Source organism: Pyrenophora tritici-repentis, chromosome 2 (genome assembly GCF_003171515.1).
Source record: "Pyrenophora tritici-repentis strain M4 chromosome 2, whole genome shotgun sequence".
Taxonomy (NCBI): domain Eukaryota; kingdom Fungi; phylum Ascomycota; class Dothideomycetes; order Pleosporales; family Pleosporaceae; genus Pyrenophora; species Pyrenophora tritici-repentis.
Window position 1 is genome coordinate 3,125,443 of NC_089391.1, and position 16,994 is coordinate 3,142,436.

Sequence of the window (16,994 nt, forward strand, 5' to 3'; positions counted from 1 at the left end):
AAGGGACGGCGCGATACTGTGTGGAAGGTGCTGACAGGAGCGAATTGATGATGGTAGGCACGATGCGTCCCGACTGCTCTTTCCCGACTTCGGATGGCTCAAGGCAACAAGGTGGCATTATGAGCTCACATGCTCAGCAGTTCGCCTCCCAACAAACATTGATGCCGCCCAGCTGTTAGCGCATCCTTTGCGACAGACATGTGCTATCGCGCGCAAAAACTCAAGCCCGCGCAATATACTCGCGATGTTGCGATGTCACCGCGCGGTGCATGAAGCCAGCCTGCGAACGATGCGTTCTACTATTCGCGTGGGTGCATCCTTTTAGCGCCCGTCGTACAGGCCGTCGTACAGTGAAGCCCCACCAAAGCAGTCGAGCCGGCTGGCAAACTTCCCTCAACCCATATCATCATCAACGCAAAGTGAATAATATGGTCGGGCATTGGGCGCCGATCAGCAAATCCCCGGCTCCTGGTGCCTGGCATGGACGCCCACCACCACCACCACCACCGTACGGGAATGACTGCATAGCCCCCACCTCGATTCGTCAGTCTTCCAACTTCCATCGCTCAGCTGAGGACCACACAGTCAGTGCGGAACTCATTCACTGGCATCAGCAGCAGCACGTACCCGTTGCAACATGAATGTGCACGTCGCAAGGCGTGCCCACCAAACCCGAGCTTAGGAAAGTGGGTGGGTTTGTTAGTTATGGCCGGGTGCGCTCGAGCACCGACTGCTTACCATTGCTGCCCATCGCGTTTGAGACACATTTTGCGGCCGCGCGGACGAGTAAACCGGCTTGCGGACTCGACAGGACGGCCTTGCGCCCAATGGCAGCGGCTTTGTCTCCATTTTGGCGTCCTGAATTTCCTCAGGCACAGAATACAGGCCGCCGTCAGGGTCCACTTGGGCTGGCCGCTGTCTTTCGGGGGGCAGGCTGTGCAATTCACCGCTGCGCAGCCTGGAGAAACGGCCCCAGGGCGCCCGGATCATGTTCATGCACTATCTTCTGCCCCTCGCTGCGGCCTAGCAATGGTGAATTTTTCTGCACACCCGTTTCGGTACTCGATGCTAAGTCCCCTTCCTTGTCCACCTGTTGCGCTCATTTCAGGCTACAATCTGCGCCTCCTGGCACTTAAGAACGTACCCTCGCCCAGTAGGGCGCACTTGGTTTCTCAAGTTGCATATACTCTCCTGCACTATCCCTCGGCACATCACTTCTGCTGTCTATAATTACAATACCGCCCCTCTGACTCTTTCGCTTTTCGTCCACACCTCCTTCAAGTGACGACTACACTCCCCCATCTGTCACCGCTCACAATCACGCCGCCCGCCACCTACGCCCTTATTTCAGCCGTCCCCGCCGTCCAAGGAATAAAGGACATCCAACACAATACCTCCTGGTCTGATTCTTCTTCAACCGTACCTTCAACCAACCCACTCCAACATTCTTGTCACTGCCGGCACAACCAATTTCGTCCATTGCCGACACTATTCCACTTCGGACAAGCTCATCTTCTCAAAGCCTCCAGTCCAACCGTTGCAGGGGTTGCGACAAGGAGACTTGGACCATTGATATATCAAGGACTTTCAATTTCAACCCTGCCAATTCCACGCTACCACCATGTGTCGAATCGAGGAGCGTATCTACATGGGCCGCGATGGAGTGCGGACCAGTTATGATGTCCATTACCCGTGCAGCAAAGAGCGCAGTGACAGGACATGCCCTGATGCCACAAGGACGACTAAATGGTCGAGCCATAGGAGAGAATCCTTCTCCCGTGACAACACTCCCTCACCAATAAACCCGCCAACTCCTACAAGCTCTGGTACATATCTGGTGCAACAACGTCGTCCATCTGGTAGTGGTAGTCGCCCATCCACTCGTGACGGCCAGAGGACTATCAAACCGGAGATTGTCATTGAATTCGGAGCAAAGAAGGATAAAGGCAAGAAGTATCCTTCCGTCTCAGTTTCTTCCAATACATACAACCGGACCTCACTTGGTTCCCTCGGGTCCAATGATGCAGCCATTGATTCTCCGGGCTCTGAGTCTTCGTACATCTATCGGACCGGGTTCCCGGAGGCTACATTGCCTCCACCGTCCGCCTTTAGTCAGCCAAACAGCTACATCGCGACTCCCACCGCATCCCATGGCTATCATCATCGGCCAACCCCGTCGGCCTCCTCTAGTCAGACGCCGTCACTATATGTCACCTCCGACCCTGAACTTGACTATGATCCACCGACTCCTCGCCAGCGTACAAGATACCCCCCGACGATAATCCACAACCCACCTACTGCTGCTGCTCCCCCTTCCCCATCTCGCCGTCGTGCTGGAGATTCCTCGGGTTTACGTCAGACCACCAGGGTCACTCCACGTGTCTTTTCCGATGATCCATATGGGCCGGAAGGTCTTCGTCCATTTGATGATGACTTGGCAGATCGATCTGGTTCGTCTCACGCTAGTTCAGGGGCATCTGACCCCACCCGCCGCCCCAAAGTCAGCGACGAGCGACGCAAGAAGAAGAGCGAAGACCAACGTCGTCAAGAAGAGTTGGACCGACAGTTGGCTGAGAACATTGCGCAAGAAGACAACATTAAGCAGGTGCGATTTGAACTAGGTCGTCCAGCAGCTCGCACACAGGAGAGAGCAGAGCGACTGCAAGCTGAGAAGGAAAAAGAGCGAGCCACCGCACGCGAGGAGGCTCGCGCCGCCAAAGAGATGGAAAGGCTTCAAGCTGAGAAAGAGAGAGAGCGAGCCGCAGCACGGGAGGAAGCTCGACGACGCAAGCACGAAGAGCATGAACGGGAACGCCTAGCACAAGAGAAGAAGGAACGGGATGACAAGATGGCAAGAGATCGCAAGAAGGAAAAATCCAAGCCTCCAACGAGTGATGTCTTCAACAAGCGACCATCGGGCACGCGCCGAATGTCAAGCTCTTCCATGACTCCTGAGATGATGGCAGAAAAGCGCCGTCTTCTTGAAGCCGAGAACATCCAGATGCAGGCTGAGAAGCAAGCCGCAGAGGAGCGTGAGCGCGAGGAGAGACTGGCAGCTGTCAAACTCCAACAAGAAACGCCAGCTTACTACGACCCTCGCTCTGGAATGGGGCGAAGAGGCTCCGTCACCCGCCACGACAGTGTTACCCGCCCATCTGGTATGACCCGATCAAACAGCAAGCGTCGTACGAGCATCTCCCAGCAGACATCCCCTAATCTTAGCACCCAAGTACCCGAAACCCCCTACTCCACCCGGGCCCCCAGCTCAAGAACAAAAGCCCCGCCCCCACTCTCCTTCCCGTCAAACTTCCAGCAACCCACTACCCGGCCCCCATCCTCATCTCGCCGCCCCTCCTTCTCCCAAGACAACCCCTTCGCCGCACAGCCTCCCCGTACCCCTGCCGAAAATCCCTTCGCGCACACGTCAGCAATGTCACCGTCGCTCGCACAGGACCCCTGGGATCTGCGCACAGTGGAAAACTCGCTTCCTATCGCGCCACCACCACGTCCGACAAATGAAGCTCGCTACCAAACTATCCAGCCTCGCGAACCGACTCGTCCGTCTGCTAGACAGGGTCCCGTGTATGCGGATGCATTTGATACTGGGTCTGATAGTCCTGAGGACCTTGCGCCGGCTTATACGACGAGGACGGGGTTGAGTCGAAGGAGCTCGACGTCCAAGGGGACGAAGAAGAAGCATTAGTTTTTTCTTTATCTGTTGATTCTTTCCATCGCGATGTTTTCTAGTTGTATGTTACTGTTTGATGTTTCGGTTCATGGCTTTTGCTCGTTTTATACCCTTCATATGGCTGCTTGGTTGCACTTGGTACGATCGATGGTCTTTGTTATAGAAATATATACCCCTGTACGTGTTATGTTGGATGTTACGAGGAGTTATGTAGTCATATAGCTATGTAGGTTTTAACAACAAGGATGTTTATGATACACTTTGTACATTTCATGCTCTCTTCGTGGTAATCTTGATGTTTGGCTACTTGGCTTTGCTCGCTATTGTATCCTCTGTGGTTTTCCTGTGTCACCTAGGCGTGTAAGTATGTATGTACGCCGTGTGCTAAGACAAGGTCACGTGATATATTCGGTGGCATAGGGTCTTAGCAAAATCTACTACCTATCGAGCCCAATGCTCAGGTCTGGTACCCTATCTTGCCTTTCCTTCTTTCTCAAAGTACGAAAAGATCCACTGAAAATCCCAGATCCGAACTCCCAAAAAATAAATTAACGCCAATCCCTCAATCATCCCGATCTCTTTCTGGTCGACCTCCGGGGCTCTTTCTTCTTACCTCCCTCCTCGAGCCCCTGGTCACGCATGCGTTTCCACTTCTTGTTCTCCTCCGTGGGTTCTACAGGCTCAACTTTGATCTCTTTGCCGGCACCCTCGGCGACGTCTCCGTCGAGAGCGGTGTCCGCCATGTTGAACGTGAGACCAGTGTGCATGGCCGGCACGGCAGCGGGGGCTGGGGCTTCATCTGTCGCACCGCCCTCTGAATCTTCCTCTTTTATTATGGCGGCGTCCGGCTCCGACGAAGGAGTGGATGGGTTGGGGGTTCCTGGCTCTTGTGGTGGTTGTGCTGTTTCCTGTTGCGCCGCCTTTATACGCTCCTGCTTTACGTGTTCCCGTTTCTGATACACACACACACACACACACACACATTATTTATGTTCTTTGGAAAGGCAACACAAGGCGGCTCACCTTTTGTAGCTCTCGCTCGAACTTTGTAATAATTTGGCTGAAGTATTCGGCCAGATCCTTGCGCATGTCGTCGTTCAAGCCTCGCAGTTTCTCGCAATCGATGGCGGTTTGGGGGCGAGTCAAAGCCATGGTGCGGAGTGCGCAATCAATGATCATCTCACGGGGGTGCAAACCCTCATGGTTAGCTAGCTTGTCGCGCCCATCGAGCAGGAGCTTGTACAAATTTTTGGATACTGGATCGAGGTTCTTCGGCACGTTGTGATCCTCTGCCATAGAGAAGAACCATTTGGCCTCTGGGTTATTCCCACCTGGGTGGAGGGGCTGTAGTCGAAGCTCACGAGCATCTAGGAATCCTTTCTTCAAAAACTCTTCAAATGTGTAATAGTCTTCTGAATAGGCTGGTAGTGGTGGACAAGGGCGTATTTTCAGTCACTTCGCATTCATACGATAGTAGAGCATAATTCCCGCATATGGGTCGGCTGCCGCGTACGATTTCATGTTGGCTGTCATGGGCGAGAGCCAGTCCTTGCGCTGTCCTGAGTCTTTGATCAAAGTGTAGCCATGGAAATGCTCATTCACGAGTCCCCCCATACCTCCTTTCGTATAATATGTCTTGAAATTCATTCTTTCTTCGTTAATCAACACATTAAGGTAGCTGAGCTCCATAGCACCCCTAGGCTGGAGACCGAAGTGTTTGCGCAATCTAGCGAGATCGCCTATTATGGAATAGCCAGTCTTCACTATGTCCCGATTCTCAATGATCTTGCGCAGTGAGGGCGCCAGAACTTCGCTAGCTCTTTTCCCGAGATGCCGGCCAATGTGGAAGACGGCTATCTTGCTTTCAGTCGCGACCCCGATGACTGACACTGCCTCTTGTAACGGGATATTATTCTTGCGTTCTGGATAGATCCATTGCATATCGAATCCCAAGACGCTTTCGTTGAGAAACATGCTTGCCAGTTTTTCGGAGTCGTCATAGTTGTCGCTGTAGAACTCCTGCGGGGGCTGGTTATCGGGTCCTCGGAAGAGCCTTGGACTGAATGTTCGTCTGTTAGGATCCTGATTTTCTGGAAGTCTGAACGAGCATGGCCATTGGGGTTCCACAGCGGGTGTTAATGTCGCCATTGCGAGATGTTAGGGAGTTGTGGATGGGATGGAGAACACTGCAGCAAATATGAGATGAAGGGGTTCCAAGTGGGCTGAATAGTTACCCCTGGTTTTGTACTAGCGTCGAGGTCCCTGGCTTGGCCGTCTTTCGGCCCGCAGCACGACCTCGGGACCCTTGAGCTCGGGCGATATCCGCCTTTCCCTTTGGGCATCGTTCTTTCAGCCCGCATGCACAACGTCGAGCGGTGCCATACCGCCTGCCGGTATAGAGATGGACGGAGCATGTTCGTTGCTAAAAAAAAATGGCCCTACATCTTCGACATTTCTACGTTCACTGGCATACCTTCTCTATGTCGACCACGTCGAGCCCCGCGATGCCAGCCGGCATCGTCGGAAGGCTGACGATACGTACTAGCGTACAAGGGCATTCGAGATCGACGCATAAAAGCTAACGTTAAAACACTTGAGGGGTCATCTTTTGTGGTAAGGCCAAATCCACGATCGAAGAGAATTCTCAGCCGTGGTAACGCTGGTATCTCGAGATATAGATAAGCTTTTGTGACAAGATATGTCCTGTAAGTTAAGGTTTGGGTTGTGAACGTCACATAGCCACTAGTCCCGAGTGAACAGGATGAACTTTCCTTGTGTAAGTGTACTGGTCTTATAGAACAACTACATATCGCAGTGGGAGATCATGCTCCACATCCGAGCAGGGTGACGTTGACCGGTCTTACTTACAGGGCATCGGCGTTACTACCACCCCCATTATACTTAGTACCGCAACATACATACAAGAGCTGACAGTCCCCACAAAGTTTGCTTAAAATTGACCCCACCTTCCAAAACATCTTCTGATACCCTTCACAAGTCGGAACACTCTTCATTTACATCCCAGGTCACAAACTCCGGGGTTTCGCGCTTCGTTACTTCACGAGCAGAGTCGTGCACTATGAAAATGTGGGCACCGACAATTGCCTGCACTATCCTCCTATCAACAGGCCTACTGGCACAAAAAACATTCGAGACACCCGACATTGACGTCGCAGAGGCACTACTGGTGAACGGCGTGGATATTTCGACCATTCCGGAACTGGCAAACAGATCCACAAAGTCCTCCACATGCTTTTGTTCGGTAAGCACGCTTCAAGCACAACGTACATCTCTGCTTATACCATACATAGTGTCAAGTCCTCAAACGTATCTTTGGTAGTAATAAGGTTGAAGATCGGGAAACGCTTTCGTACAGTGCGGCAATAAACTACTTCTATGCGGTCCAGCAGCGGGACGCAAAGCCGATCTGCATCTTCAGACCCGAGGAAGCCCTTGATGTGTCGTCTTTGATACTTCTTTCGCGTCTTACCCAATGCCCATTTGCAGTACGAAGCGGAGGTCATGCGGCATTTGCAGGTGCATCAAGTATTGACGGCGGTATCACGATTCTTTTCGAACGAATGAAGCAGCTTACTCTCTCCAAAGACAAGAAAATCGCTTCGATACAACCTGGAAACCTCTGGTTTGACATCTATAAGACCTTGGCAAAGGACAATCTTACCGTAGCAGGCGGCCGCGTCGGTGACATCGGTATCGGAGGCCTGGTTACCGGTGGGGGCATTTCATGGATCGCAAATCAACAGGGTTGGGCGTGTGACAACGTCGCCTCATATGAGGTCGTTGTTGCTTCGGGTCGCATCGTGACAGCGACCCCCACTGAGTTTCCAGATCTATATTGGGCGTTAAGAGGCGGAGGCAACAACTTTGGTATCGTTACCAAGTTCAACCTCGAAACCTTTCCTTATGGGATGATGCTTGGCGGAACAAGAAGGTTCGCCGAGTCCAGTTTTCCTGCAGCAATTGATGCTTTTGTCAATCTGGGCAGGAATGCTGCAGTCGATACCAAGGCTGCGTACTATATGGCCGCTGGATTGATTGCTTCCTCCAACACCAGGCTGATGTTGGCCGAACTCGTATATACGGACCCCATATTGGACCCTCCAATCTACGAAGAGTACCGCAATATTCCAGCTATTTCAGACGGCCGAAAGATCGATACTCTTGCCCATTTCACGCTGAAGATCGAGAGTTCGAATCCGAAAGGCTTTCGACAGACATTCTGGACTATATCATGCAAGCTGGATCGAGATATGGTCAAGTTCATAGCGGATGTGGGGTTTGAAGAATTTGAAAAGTTGCGAGATGTCGCAGATATTCTACCAGTGAATGTATTTCAAGTCATCACCGTCCCGCAACTCGAGCAGATGCAGAAGAATGGCGGGAATGCACTCGGTCTATCACCCTCCGATGGACCCATCCTTCTCTGCTCGCTGAATACTCGCTGGACCAACATCAAGGATGATGAGTTGGTGTTAAAGTCACACGCCAAGATAGTCAAAACGATGCAAGCGGAAGCGAAACGGAGAGACTTGGCCATTGACTACGTCTACATGAACTATGCTAGTCCGTTTCAGGACGTTATCTCAAGCTACGGAAAGAACGCAGAGAAGTTGAGGCGCATTGCACTCAAGTATGATCCTACTGAAGTGTTTCAGAAGTTGCAGCCGGGCTACTTCAAGCTACATGGGCCACCTAATCCCATCTGGCCATAGGAGGCCTTTGAGGCGAAGTTAGACGTACAATCATGGCATCAATACCACCAGTCGTACTACTAAGAACCTAGTCAAGTCTGTGAAAGTTAGGATAGGAACATCACAGTCTTTACATGTATCCTGAGGACTTGAGCGGGGATTTCGGCCCCAAAACTGTGTCGCATAACCACATGAGACGTCATCTACCCCACCTTCTTGTCGACTTTATTGCATCTTCCATCACTACGTCCGAGGTGAAACCTTCTCAAATATTCTTCTTTAAATACACCGAACGATAACTATCCTGATGCAATGAATTTCAAACATACTGCTCCCAAAAACTCGCCGTACAGAGAACAGGCACTCGCATCCGACGAAATACGTCTTCTTACCATAGGATCGACTGATGGCACGCTGTTACTACGCGTTGAGCCCCATGACCTCGAAAACATCATTCAATATGACGCCATATGCTACGTTTGGGGAAAGGCAGAAGCCTCGGTGAGCATAACTTGCAACGAAGGCCAAGTTCTCGTTACACCGATCGTTCATGAGATGCTCGAATATGCCTCGCACGATCGAACCTAAACCGCCATCGCCTCCTAGCTGGTATCCCAGCTTTTCAGGTACTTCGGCACATACATTCATCTTGAAGAATGACTGTAATGATCCGTTGAGAGATCATTAGAAAGGCATTCTAGAAGAAGAGATGGCAGAAAAAGAAAAGGAAACTGCGGGAACCAGTCGAGATATTAAACTACGCGCGTGACCTGGTTCCCAGATGCCCCCGCGGTTTTCTCCAGATGACGATTATCTACGATTTTCCGGTATGACTTTGGGTATAGTAGCGGAAGTCATAGAAGACCCTAGGCTGTTCGATGCTCAAAGTTACATTCATGACACGGATAACAAGCGCGGCCCTCTGCACAAGGTAGTTTTGCATTTCTACTCTCGTACAATTGATCTAGCGAATAGTCTAGTCAGGGACGAAAGTAAGATGGGCAAATTTCTCGCCAGAGACTTTCTGATGTGTATCTTACTAGATACTAGGACTAGGATGAACATAGAAGAAGGCTTGGTACTTGGTTGGAGAGAGTTCGTGGGTAGGTGGGTATCACGTGAAGAGCAAACGCCTGTTCTCCCCCCTAAGCTGCAATTTCTTGTCACTCTTCTGGCAAGTAGGCTAATGTTCCTCACTGGTCACTCTTTGATCAGCACTATTAGTGGTCGCGTTGGGATTGCCACGCCAGGATGCAAGCCTGGAGACAAAGTATGCTCCGTCTACGGGGCTGATGCTTTATATGTGCGTTGGCCAGAACCAACAGACAAGGACAGTGATTTTTATGGCGAAAGACCTGCCGATTTCTGTGGCCTTTCTTTCATTCCTCATTTGATGAAGCCTCACGAGCGGGAGGCAGCGAGGCAGGGCCCAGATGAGGTATTTGTCATTGGTTAAGGTGGAAAAAGTAGTGTAGAGGGCACTAAGGCATGATAAGGAACTGTTGATCTAATGGAACACGGTATCTTGCTACGGTTTAGAAGACCTGTGATTGGCGTGGTGTATCTGGCTATCCGGTGCTATTTCATATGCACCATTCCCGAACTGGAATATTCACGAAGGGCCTTACTGCAACATCAAGACACCTGTACTTGTAAATATTGCAAATTTGATGGGACTGTGTGAGGCAACAGGAGGATATTGGTGGCAGAGGCATGCGTTGCAATAATAAGTGTTAGCTAAAGAAATGATTATTTCCGTTGTGTTTAATACAGCTATTCATGTGCAGCCCTAGCTTGACAACTCTCATGTCCAAAACTCGGTACGGACGAGATCGTCGTACGCAGATGCATTCATCTTCAATACATCTAATCCCTGAACTCTCAGTAGGGAGTACGTCCACCGCATGGGAAGGCTGTCGCTCAGGGCGATGATGTGAGTAACCCGATGCTCGTTCGAACTGAGATCACGCATTCCGCCAATACCGACGATCAACCTCGACGCAGGGCTGAATTGCACTTGCAAACGCAACCTTGGCTGGGCAACAATACTCGTGGCCGTAAGTCAAAAAGCACGGACGAGATTCGACGAATGTTTGCAAACGCGGGAATCAGCTGCACTTAAGCGGCTCGCGACCAACGAACGGGACGACACAATGGGGGTAGCAAGAGGGCGAGCTGTATAATCATGTCATGGTTATTATCAGTGTGAAACGAACATCTGCAGTGAGACGTGTTTTTGGTAGTAGAATGCCAACTGGGTTAAATCATGGCAGAAGGGAGACTGGCTACAAACACACCCAGTACATGGCGTGGATGCAACATCATACATCAGAATCAATAAAATGCTCTCGCATCGACATGCGCTACCCCTGTAGACGTCGTCGCCCACACGCACGTGACCGATCCCAAAGCGATGAACTGCAAACTTGCACGTGCTAGCAAATTCACTTAAACTCGCTCACCATAGCTTGAGCAAACGCAATAGCCCACGTTTCCCTTCACAATCGCCCGTCGCCCGCACGTGGACCATTATCTCAAGGTGCCTGCTAGACCACCGACCTGTCTGTATATTCGTATCCTGAATTAAGCTGCTACCATCTCCACACCACCATCACCCACAAGCTCAGCGAACCGCCCGCTCAAGCAACCACCAGCTGAACCGAAAACAAGCTTAAGCACCTACGAGATAAAGTGACAACCAAATCAAGCCCCCACCAGCGAAGGCAGCCACTGACAACCCACCAGTCCAAGACCAACTACCTCAGCCAACAAGAATGTCACCACACCGATTCATTGTCTTGGCCATCACACCCGACGACCCAAATATCAAGACCATCAAAGTCAAAGTCCGCGTCTCTACCCTCCAGGAGCATTCTCCGCTCTTCTCCTACATCGAACACATCTCCCACGTCCCCACCACCCACATCACCCTCCCCAACACCTCTCCCCTCGTGCTCACCAGCCTCATACATTGGCTCAAAACCGGTAATGCCCCCCCACACTTATCCGCGGCCAGCTTCCCATTTATTCTCAAGCACTGGGTCTTGGCGCGCGCTCTCGGGCTCTGGAGATACCAGAATGCATGCATTCGACTTGGTTTGTCGGCAATGCAATCGAAGCATAGCATCTGCGAGATTGAGACGGTCAAGTGGGTGTACGAGAATACTCATCCGGGTAGTACGTTGAGGGATTTTGTCATCAAGATCTTTTGTCAGCGTGGGGGCCCGGTTACGAAGGAGGTTTTTAGTAAGGGGGTTGAGGAGTTGGGTATCGTGAGGGATTTGAGCTATTGGTTATGGGTGTTGGAGAAGGCTAGGGGGATACCGGAGAAGACGTTGAAGAAACCAGATTGGACTGGGGAGTTGTATCCTCTTCCTGAGTTCTTGGTATTTGATGAGACAGGAAATCAAATGCCGGATAAGTTCCATTTTGTTGGGGATGAAGGCGCATTCTGGGGAGCTGAGGCTGTGGCAAAACAGCTAGGTCTCTGCTGAGAGGTCGCCCCTTTGCTGTACTTAGCTAGTTTTGTGGAGTTCAGTGCCTGTCCACGTCGGAGACATAGAGGGTCATACATCATCTTGAGAAATACAAGACACCGTGAGGTCTACACTTGGAAGTCTATACAAATATAATCTCAGTCAGGCATATCGAAGAATGACAAGAAGTACTAAGAGCACAAGTGAACTGAAGAATTTATAAGTACAAAGCCGATGATGTGTTATGCTATTGACTGGTGTCTGAGCCTCACAAACACTCTCCAGACCCAGCTGTAGAGAATGCCCTTTTTAAATGAAACTATTCCGTACATGTCGCTATTAGACTAAATGAGAGATGATATATCCAAATAGTTTGTTTTGGTGACGAATCGAGTAAATGCGGCATGAAGCCGTCGACGTCGTGAGCAGCGCGTTGCAACAAGCACCGCTGAGGGGTATTATCGGAGAAGGAGAACTAAATGTACAGATCCAGGTAAGCGCCGATACCCATCATGAAAGAATTTTTTCGTAAGAAATCACAATAAAGAATTGGTCATGAGCACTGGAGGATATAGTCGTGGATGCAGGCAACGCCGACTAGGCAGCAACTGGCGACATTTGGTGTTGATTGCGCTTGTGTCGGAGAAGGTTGTCCTTGCGCGAAAAGCCATCGAGGTTGGTGCAGGTGGGGTGGTCACAACGGTATAAGTTCAGGACCAACAAGGGGTCAATATGTTGTCGTTCATGTCTTTGAAGATCTTTTGGATACAGGAAGCCCTTGCTACAGGTAGAGCACACGTGAGGCTTCTCAACCATGTGGGTCTTTTGGTGACGGCTGGTCAGGGTCAGTATATGCTGGAACGCTCTTCTCACGACAGTACATACTTTAGGTCGCATTGACGGTTGAAAACCTTGTCGCAGCCGTCCGCTTTGCACGCGAAACCACCATCACGAGGTGCTTGTCTCCGTTGTGCTGCCCTGCGAGGCTTGGATGGGCGTGCTGACAAGCGATCGCCGGGTGTGTAGGTATCCTCGATATGCGTTTGTATAGTGGTTGACTGGACTTTTGTCTCGTTCGCCTCCATGGACTGGATGGACTCGTTGTTGATTGGTTGTCCGTAGGTCGCATGGACGTATTCGTAGAGGGGTGCCAAAGCTTCCGTTTCGTCGCGGTCAAATAGCGACATGTCGAAGGCGAAGGAGTCGGCGTCGGGGTTGACGTCCACGTCGACATCGTTCAGCAACATCTCAGGGGCAATGTAGGGCATTTCCGACTGATACTATTAGCAAAGACTTCGTGGGCGGTAGATTGTGCCTTACTGTGACTTGTGAGGTGTCGAGGCAGCAGCAGTCAAGGAAGCGGGAGTAGCAGATATGGCACAGCATGCTGTTGAAATCCATGTCGTCGCAAGGCAATCCAAAAGATGTATGGAGAATTGGATAGGCTGCTGCACTTGACGCTGCTACCGGCTGGAGTAGAACAGTAAGCAGCACTGCAATAAACAGCAGTGTGTACATGCTCAGGTGGATATATTGTTGCCTGAGGACCAAGTGGGGACGACAATGAGGGTGACAGGATTAAAAACGCAGATGCCGTGGGAAGTGTCTACAAACTCAGATGGTAACAATGGACGTGGGTAAGGTGAAGAGGAAGAGAGTATGTCAGAAAAAAGTGTGAGAAGGGCGTAGAGTCTGGCGAAGATGCATGCTAAGGACAGAGGACTGCGGAGGCCGGCTGCCTGAGGAGCCACAGGTCACGGGGAGGTGTGGCTATGTCGATGATGTCGGTGTAGGGCATTGTGCCAAGTTCGCTGTATCTCTAGCTGCGATTTTATAAGTTTGTCGTGTTAGCAATGATGAAAGTGCACTTTTGTTGCGATGAAATGTGCAACTATGGTTGTGTGTCGATGTGACAGGCGACGGCGCCGTGCAGCGATCAAGGGATGCGCAAACCTCGACAGATTTGCACCATGCCGTTTTGAGACCCAATGAGGGGTTGTACGATCATCTCTTCCCGTGACTTGGGAACATAGTTGCAGTTGGCACTTGTAGTCCTTTCTGTGTCTTGTAAGTTTTCCAAGGAAATTCCACGTCTTTTTCATGTTTGGTCCGTGTTCAGTGTGAGGTTTGCCGGACGTTCGTGTCGTCGTTCCCACCCACGTGTCTTGCCTTTCCATGCAAGAAACACATTGCTCTCGTCCCACAACTGTACCTTGCTAGCCCTTACTCATGCAACTGCGGCGGTATCTCTGTGAATTTTTTTGATCAGTCTCTCCTCCTGTTCATCGGCATCGCTACGTTGGCCATCGTTTAGGAGACTGTTTGGGGTGCGCAAGCAAAAGTACTACAGCACTCAAGAGGCCATTGATATGTATCGTAGCAATAGACAAAACATCCACGAGGTTCCATCGTGCCCGATGTCCAAGCTGAGGCGACGCGCTCGATATATGTCGCGACTCCTCTTCACACCGCCTACAGCAAGATTACGGCTCCTAGTCATCCTCGCAACGAGGCAACCACTTGAGTTACCTTGTCACTATTAATAGCTTCGCATAATCAGGCATTCTCAGCGCTTAAACCATGGAGGGCTGACGGCGAGTGCTAAAGACCTGATGAGCGTCTCAGGCTGAACGTTTGGCGAGGCACCGTGTGGAAAGGATGCGGGCGGCCTCCTAGGCATCCATGGAACCAGGATCTTCATACGCGGCTGCACCAGATGTCTACATATCACTTTTCCAAACGGTCAATTCAGGGCTGCGCCTTCCCCGATTCGGTCAATCCGGCAGGTGCCATGTTGTTCCGTAGAAGTCCCGCTTACTGGCAAAGCTGCCCCCGCGCGTTCTAGCTCAGCCATCGTGGGTACCCAGGTATCCAATCAGTCCTTAGCCACCACATCCAACAGATCCTCAGCCACCTATACACGCAGCCAATTGTTGGAGTTACACCGGGGTATACTTTGAACTATGCTATCTTCACGTGGCCGCAAGTATGCGGCGTTGGACTTAGCAGCGAGCTACAAGAAAGACCGTGGTCAGCTGTACGATGCCAATCATCCAAGAGGCCTCATTTCTTTTCGGAATGCGGAAAACGTTAGTCTGCACTCTCAAGAACACTTATTTCAAGTATTAACGCTAAACAAACATAGTTCCTTATGCACGATGAAGCGCTTGATTATATCAAGACAAAGGTCAGATTTATATCCATACCAAGGGATTTTGCTAAACGAGACGCAGTGCATCTCTTCTATCGAGCCTGAGTCCTTGACCTATCATGATGGACCATTTGGGTCCAAGCGATTGAGGCAGGCGATGGCCTCATTCATCAACTCTCGCTTCGCACCAGTTTCAGCTTTGAACAAGGACCAAGTCACATTCGTTAGCGGCGTGACAGCCTTGAATGATGTCCTATCACTCTGTCTGACCGAGGGAGAGGAGGAAGGCTTACTCCTTGGAATGCCAATTTATGGCTCGTTCGCCGCGGATCTCCGAAGCATGTCAAAGTGAGTTTAAAACATATGGATACACATGTCGCTTCAAATGGCTGCTTACATTTGATGCAGGTGTAAGCTTGTGTACACTCCGTTCAGAGGAGTGGATCAGTTCGGCGTTAGGGCAGTCGAATGCTATGAGTGGGCTCTCCAGAATGCAGCAAAGAGTGGTGTTAAGGTGAAGGGACTGCTTCTAGCCAACCCAAGCAATCCTCTTGGTGAGTGAACATGACATATTGTACAGGGAAAGAACTGACATCTCAACTTTTTAGGTCAATGCTACTCTCGGGAAGCCTTGGAGGCCATACTACGCTTCTGCAACAAGTACAGCATACACCTTATCAGTGACGAGATCTACGCCCTTTCTGTGTACGATACCGATGAATCACGTCCAGGTTTCACATCGGTACTCTCACTGGATACAACAGGATTGATCGATCGTAGCCTCATTCATGTAATGTATGGGATGTCAAAGGTAAAGCTTCATTTGCTTGGTCGCATGAATCAGCTGACGATAGCCTAAAGGACTTCGCGGCTGCTGGTCTCAGACTGGGATGCCTGGTTACGTACAACGAAGAGCTGGGAAATGCTGTGCAATCTTTAGCGTAAGTCTCTTTCATCCATGCTAAAGACGCCTAAGGAGTTGTCATGTCTAACTACAACAGGCGCTTCCACGCTGCTTCTCCGGTGACAGACGCCATTGCTACAGTGATGCTCGAGGATGAAGAATGGCACACGCAGTTCCTCGCAAAGAGTGCGCGTGTACTCAATGAGCATCAAAGCATTGCCGCCAAGGGCCTCGATGCTGCTGGAATACCGTACAACCGCAAATCGTGAGTCTCATTCGTCTGCTCTTCTCTCTGCTGTGGATATCTCGCTGACATCTTGGCACATGTAGTAACGCGGGATTCTTTCTCTGGATTGACCTCTCTGCCTGCTTGAAAGCCCGGGAGTGGGACGCGGAAGATGAGCTGAAGCTCCAGCTGTACAATTTTGGTTTGGAGATGTCGGCCGGCAATGCATATCATGATGAGGAGCCGGGGAAATTCCGCTTCATTTTCTCGGTGGATAAAGATATGTTGGAAGAAGCGCTTAGGAGAGTTGTGGAGTTCTATGTGACCAACAGGCGCTCTTAGGAGAAACATGCTTAGCGCGAGGCGCGAGCCTGTCGTCGAACGCAACCATATACATGGGCACTCCGGCTACCTACCCTTATAGACCTGCGACTGCTTGTCTAAGGGATCATTCTTGAAGTAGTACAACGTACCTACCTAGGTAGCTATCCTAGAATACGTAGAGTCTAGCGGAATATCATTGCCGAAAACCTGATGTCATTTAAGGTTTCGATGGCATTTGTCCTCAACATCTACGGTTTATTGCTATCCATCCTATGGTTGACCCGGCCTAACTCCTAGAACCTATATCCACCGCTTACAACTACACTTAAATGATTTAGCACGACTCTATAACTCATGGAGCGAACGCGTACCCTACACCTTAAGGTTTTGATGAGATGAAGATTGCCCGTGACAGCGCGAAAGGGCGCCACGCGACAGGTGGATCCCTGCGCCATAGATCGTCCCGCAAGATCGGATCGTGACAGGGGCGACTGCGTCATCATTCCAGCCATC

The 16,994-nt window shown here is 50.7% G+C and overlaps 6 protein-coding genes across 6 annotated transcripts; 4 read left to right on the plus strand and 2 right to left on the minus strand.

Moving 5' to 3' along the window:
* Positions 1–1,621: 1,621 nt before the first annotated feature.
* PtrM4_066450 (Trichoplein multi-domain protein) lies at positions 1,622–3,703 on the plus strand (the record flags this gene model as incomplete). Its single annotated transcript, XM_001933351.2, has 1 exon — positions 1,622–3,703. One exon carries the CDS (start codon positions 1,622–1,624, stop codon positions 3,701–3,703), a length of 2,082 nt encoding a protein of 693 aa, XP_001933386.2.
* Positions 3,704–4,254: 551 nt separating this feature from the next.
* On the minus strand, positions 4,255–5,836 carry PtrM4_066460 (HRDC multi-domain protein; the record flags this gene model as incomplete). Its single annotated transcript, XM_001933352.2, has 3 exons — positions 4,255–4,620; positions 4,712–5,100; positions 5,158–5,836. 3 exons carry the CDS (start codon positions 5,834–5,836, stop codon positions 4,255–4,257), a joined length of 1,434 nt encoding a protein of 477 aa, XP_001933387.2.
* Positions 5,837–6,767: 931 nt separating this feature from the next.
* On the plus strand, positions 6,768–8,421 carry PtrM4_066470 (GlcD, FAD-FMN-containing dehydrogenase; the record flags this gene model as incomplete). The annotated part of the gene is made up of 2 exons (XM_001933353.2): positions 6,768–6,950; positions 7,000–8,421. The coding sequence occupies 2 exons, from the start codon at positions 6,768–6,770 to the stop codon at positions 8,419–8,421; spliced, it is 1,605 nt and encodes a 534-aa protein (XP_001933388.2).
* A 2,753-nt stretch (positions 8,422–11,174) lies between these two features.
* Positions 11,175–11,894, plus strand: PtrM4_066480 (Atrophin-1 domain containing protein; the record flags this gene model as incomplete). The annotated part of the gene is made up of 1 exon (XM_001933354.1): positions 11,175–11,894. One exon carries the CDS (start codon positions 11,175–11,177, stop codon positions 11,892–11,894), a length of 720 nt encoding a protein of 239 aa, XP_001933389.1.
* Positions 11,895–12,473: 579 nt separating this feature from the next.
* PtrM4_066490 (Zn-finger protein) lies at positions 12,474–13,063 on the minus strand (the record flags this gene model as incomplete). Its single annotated transcript, XM_001933355.2, has 2 exons — positions 12,474–12,711; positions 12,762–13,063. The coding sequence occupies 2 exons, from the start codon at positions 13,061–13,063 to the stop codon at positions 12,474–12,476; spliced, it is 540 nt and encodes a 179-aa protein (XP_001933390.2).
* Positions 13,064–14,839: 1,776 nt separating this feature from the next.
* Positions 14,840–16,499, plus strand: PtrM4_066500 (Aspartate-tyrosine-aromatic aminotransferase; the record flags this gene model as incomplete). The annotated part of the gene is made up of 8 exons (XM_001933356.2): positions 14,840–14,965; positions 15,022–15,063; positions 15,110–15,375; positions 15,436–15,581; positions 15,636–15,838; positions 15,889–15,968; positions 16,029–16,196; positions 16,262–16,499. The coding sequence occupies 8 exons, from the start codon at positions 14,840–14,842 to the stop codon at positions 16,497–16,499; spliced, it is 1,269 nt and encodes a 422-aa protein (XP_001933391.1).
* Between the last annotated feature and the right edge of the window lie 495 nt (positions 16,500–16,994).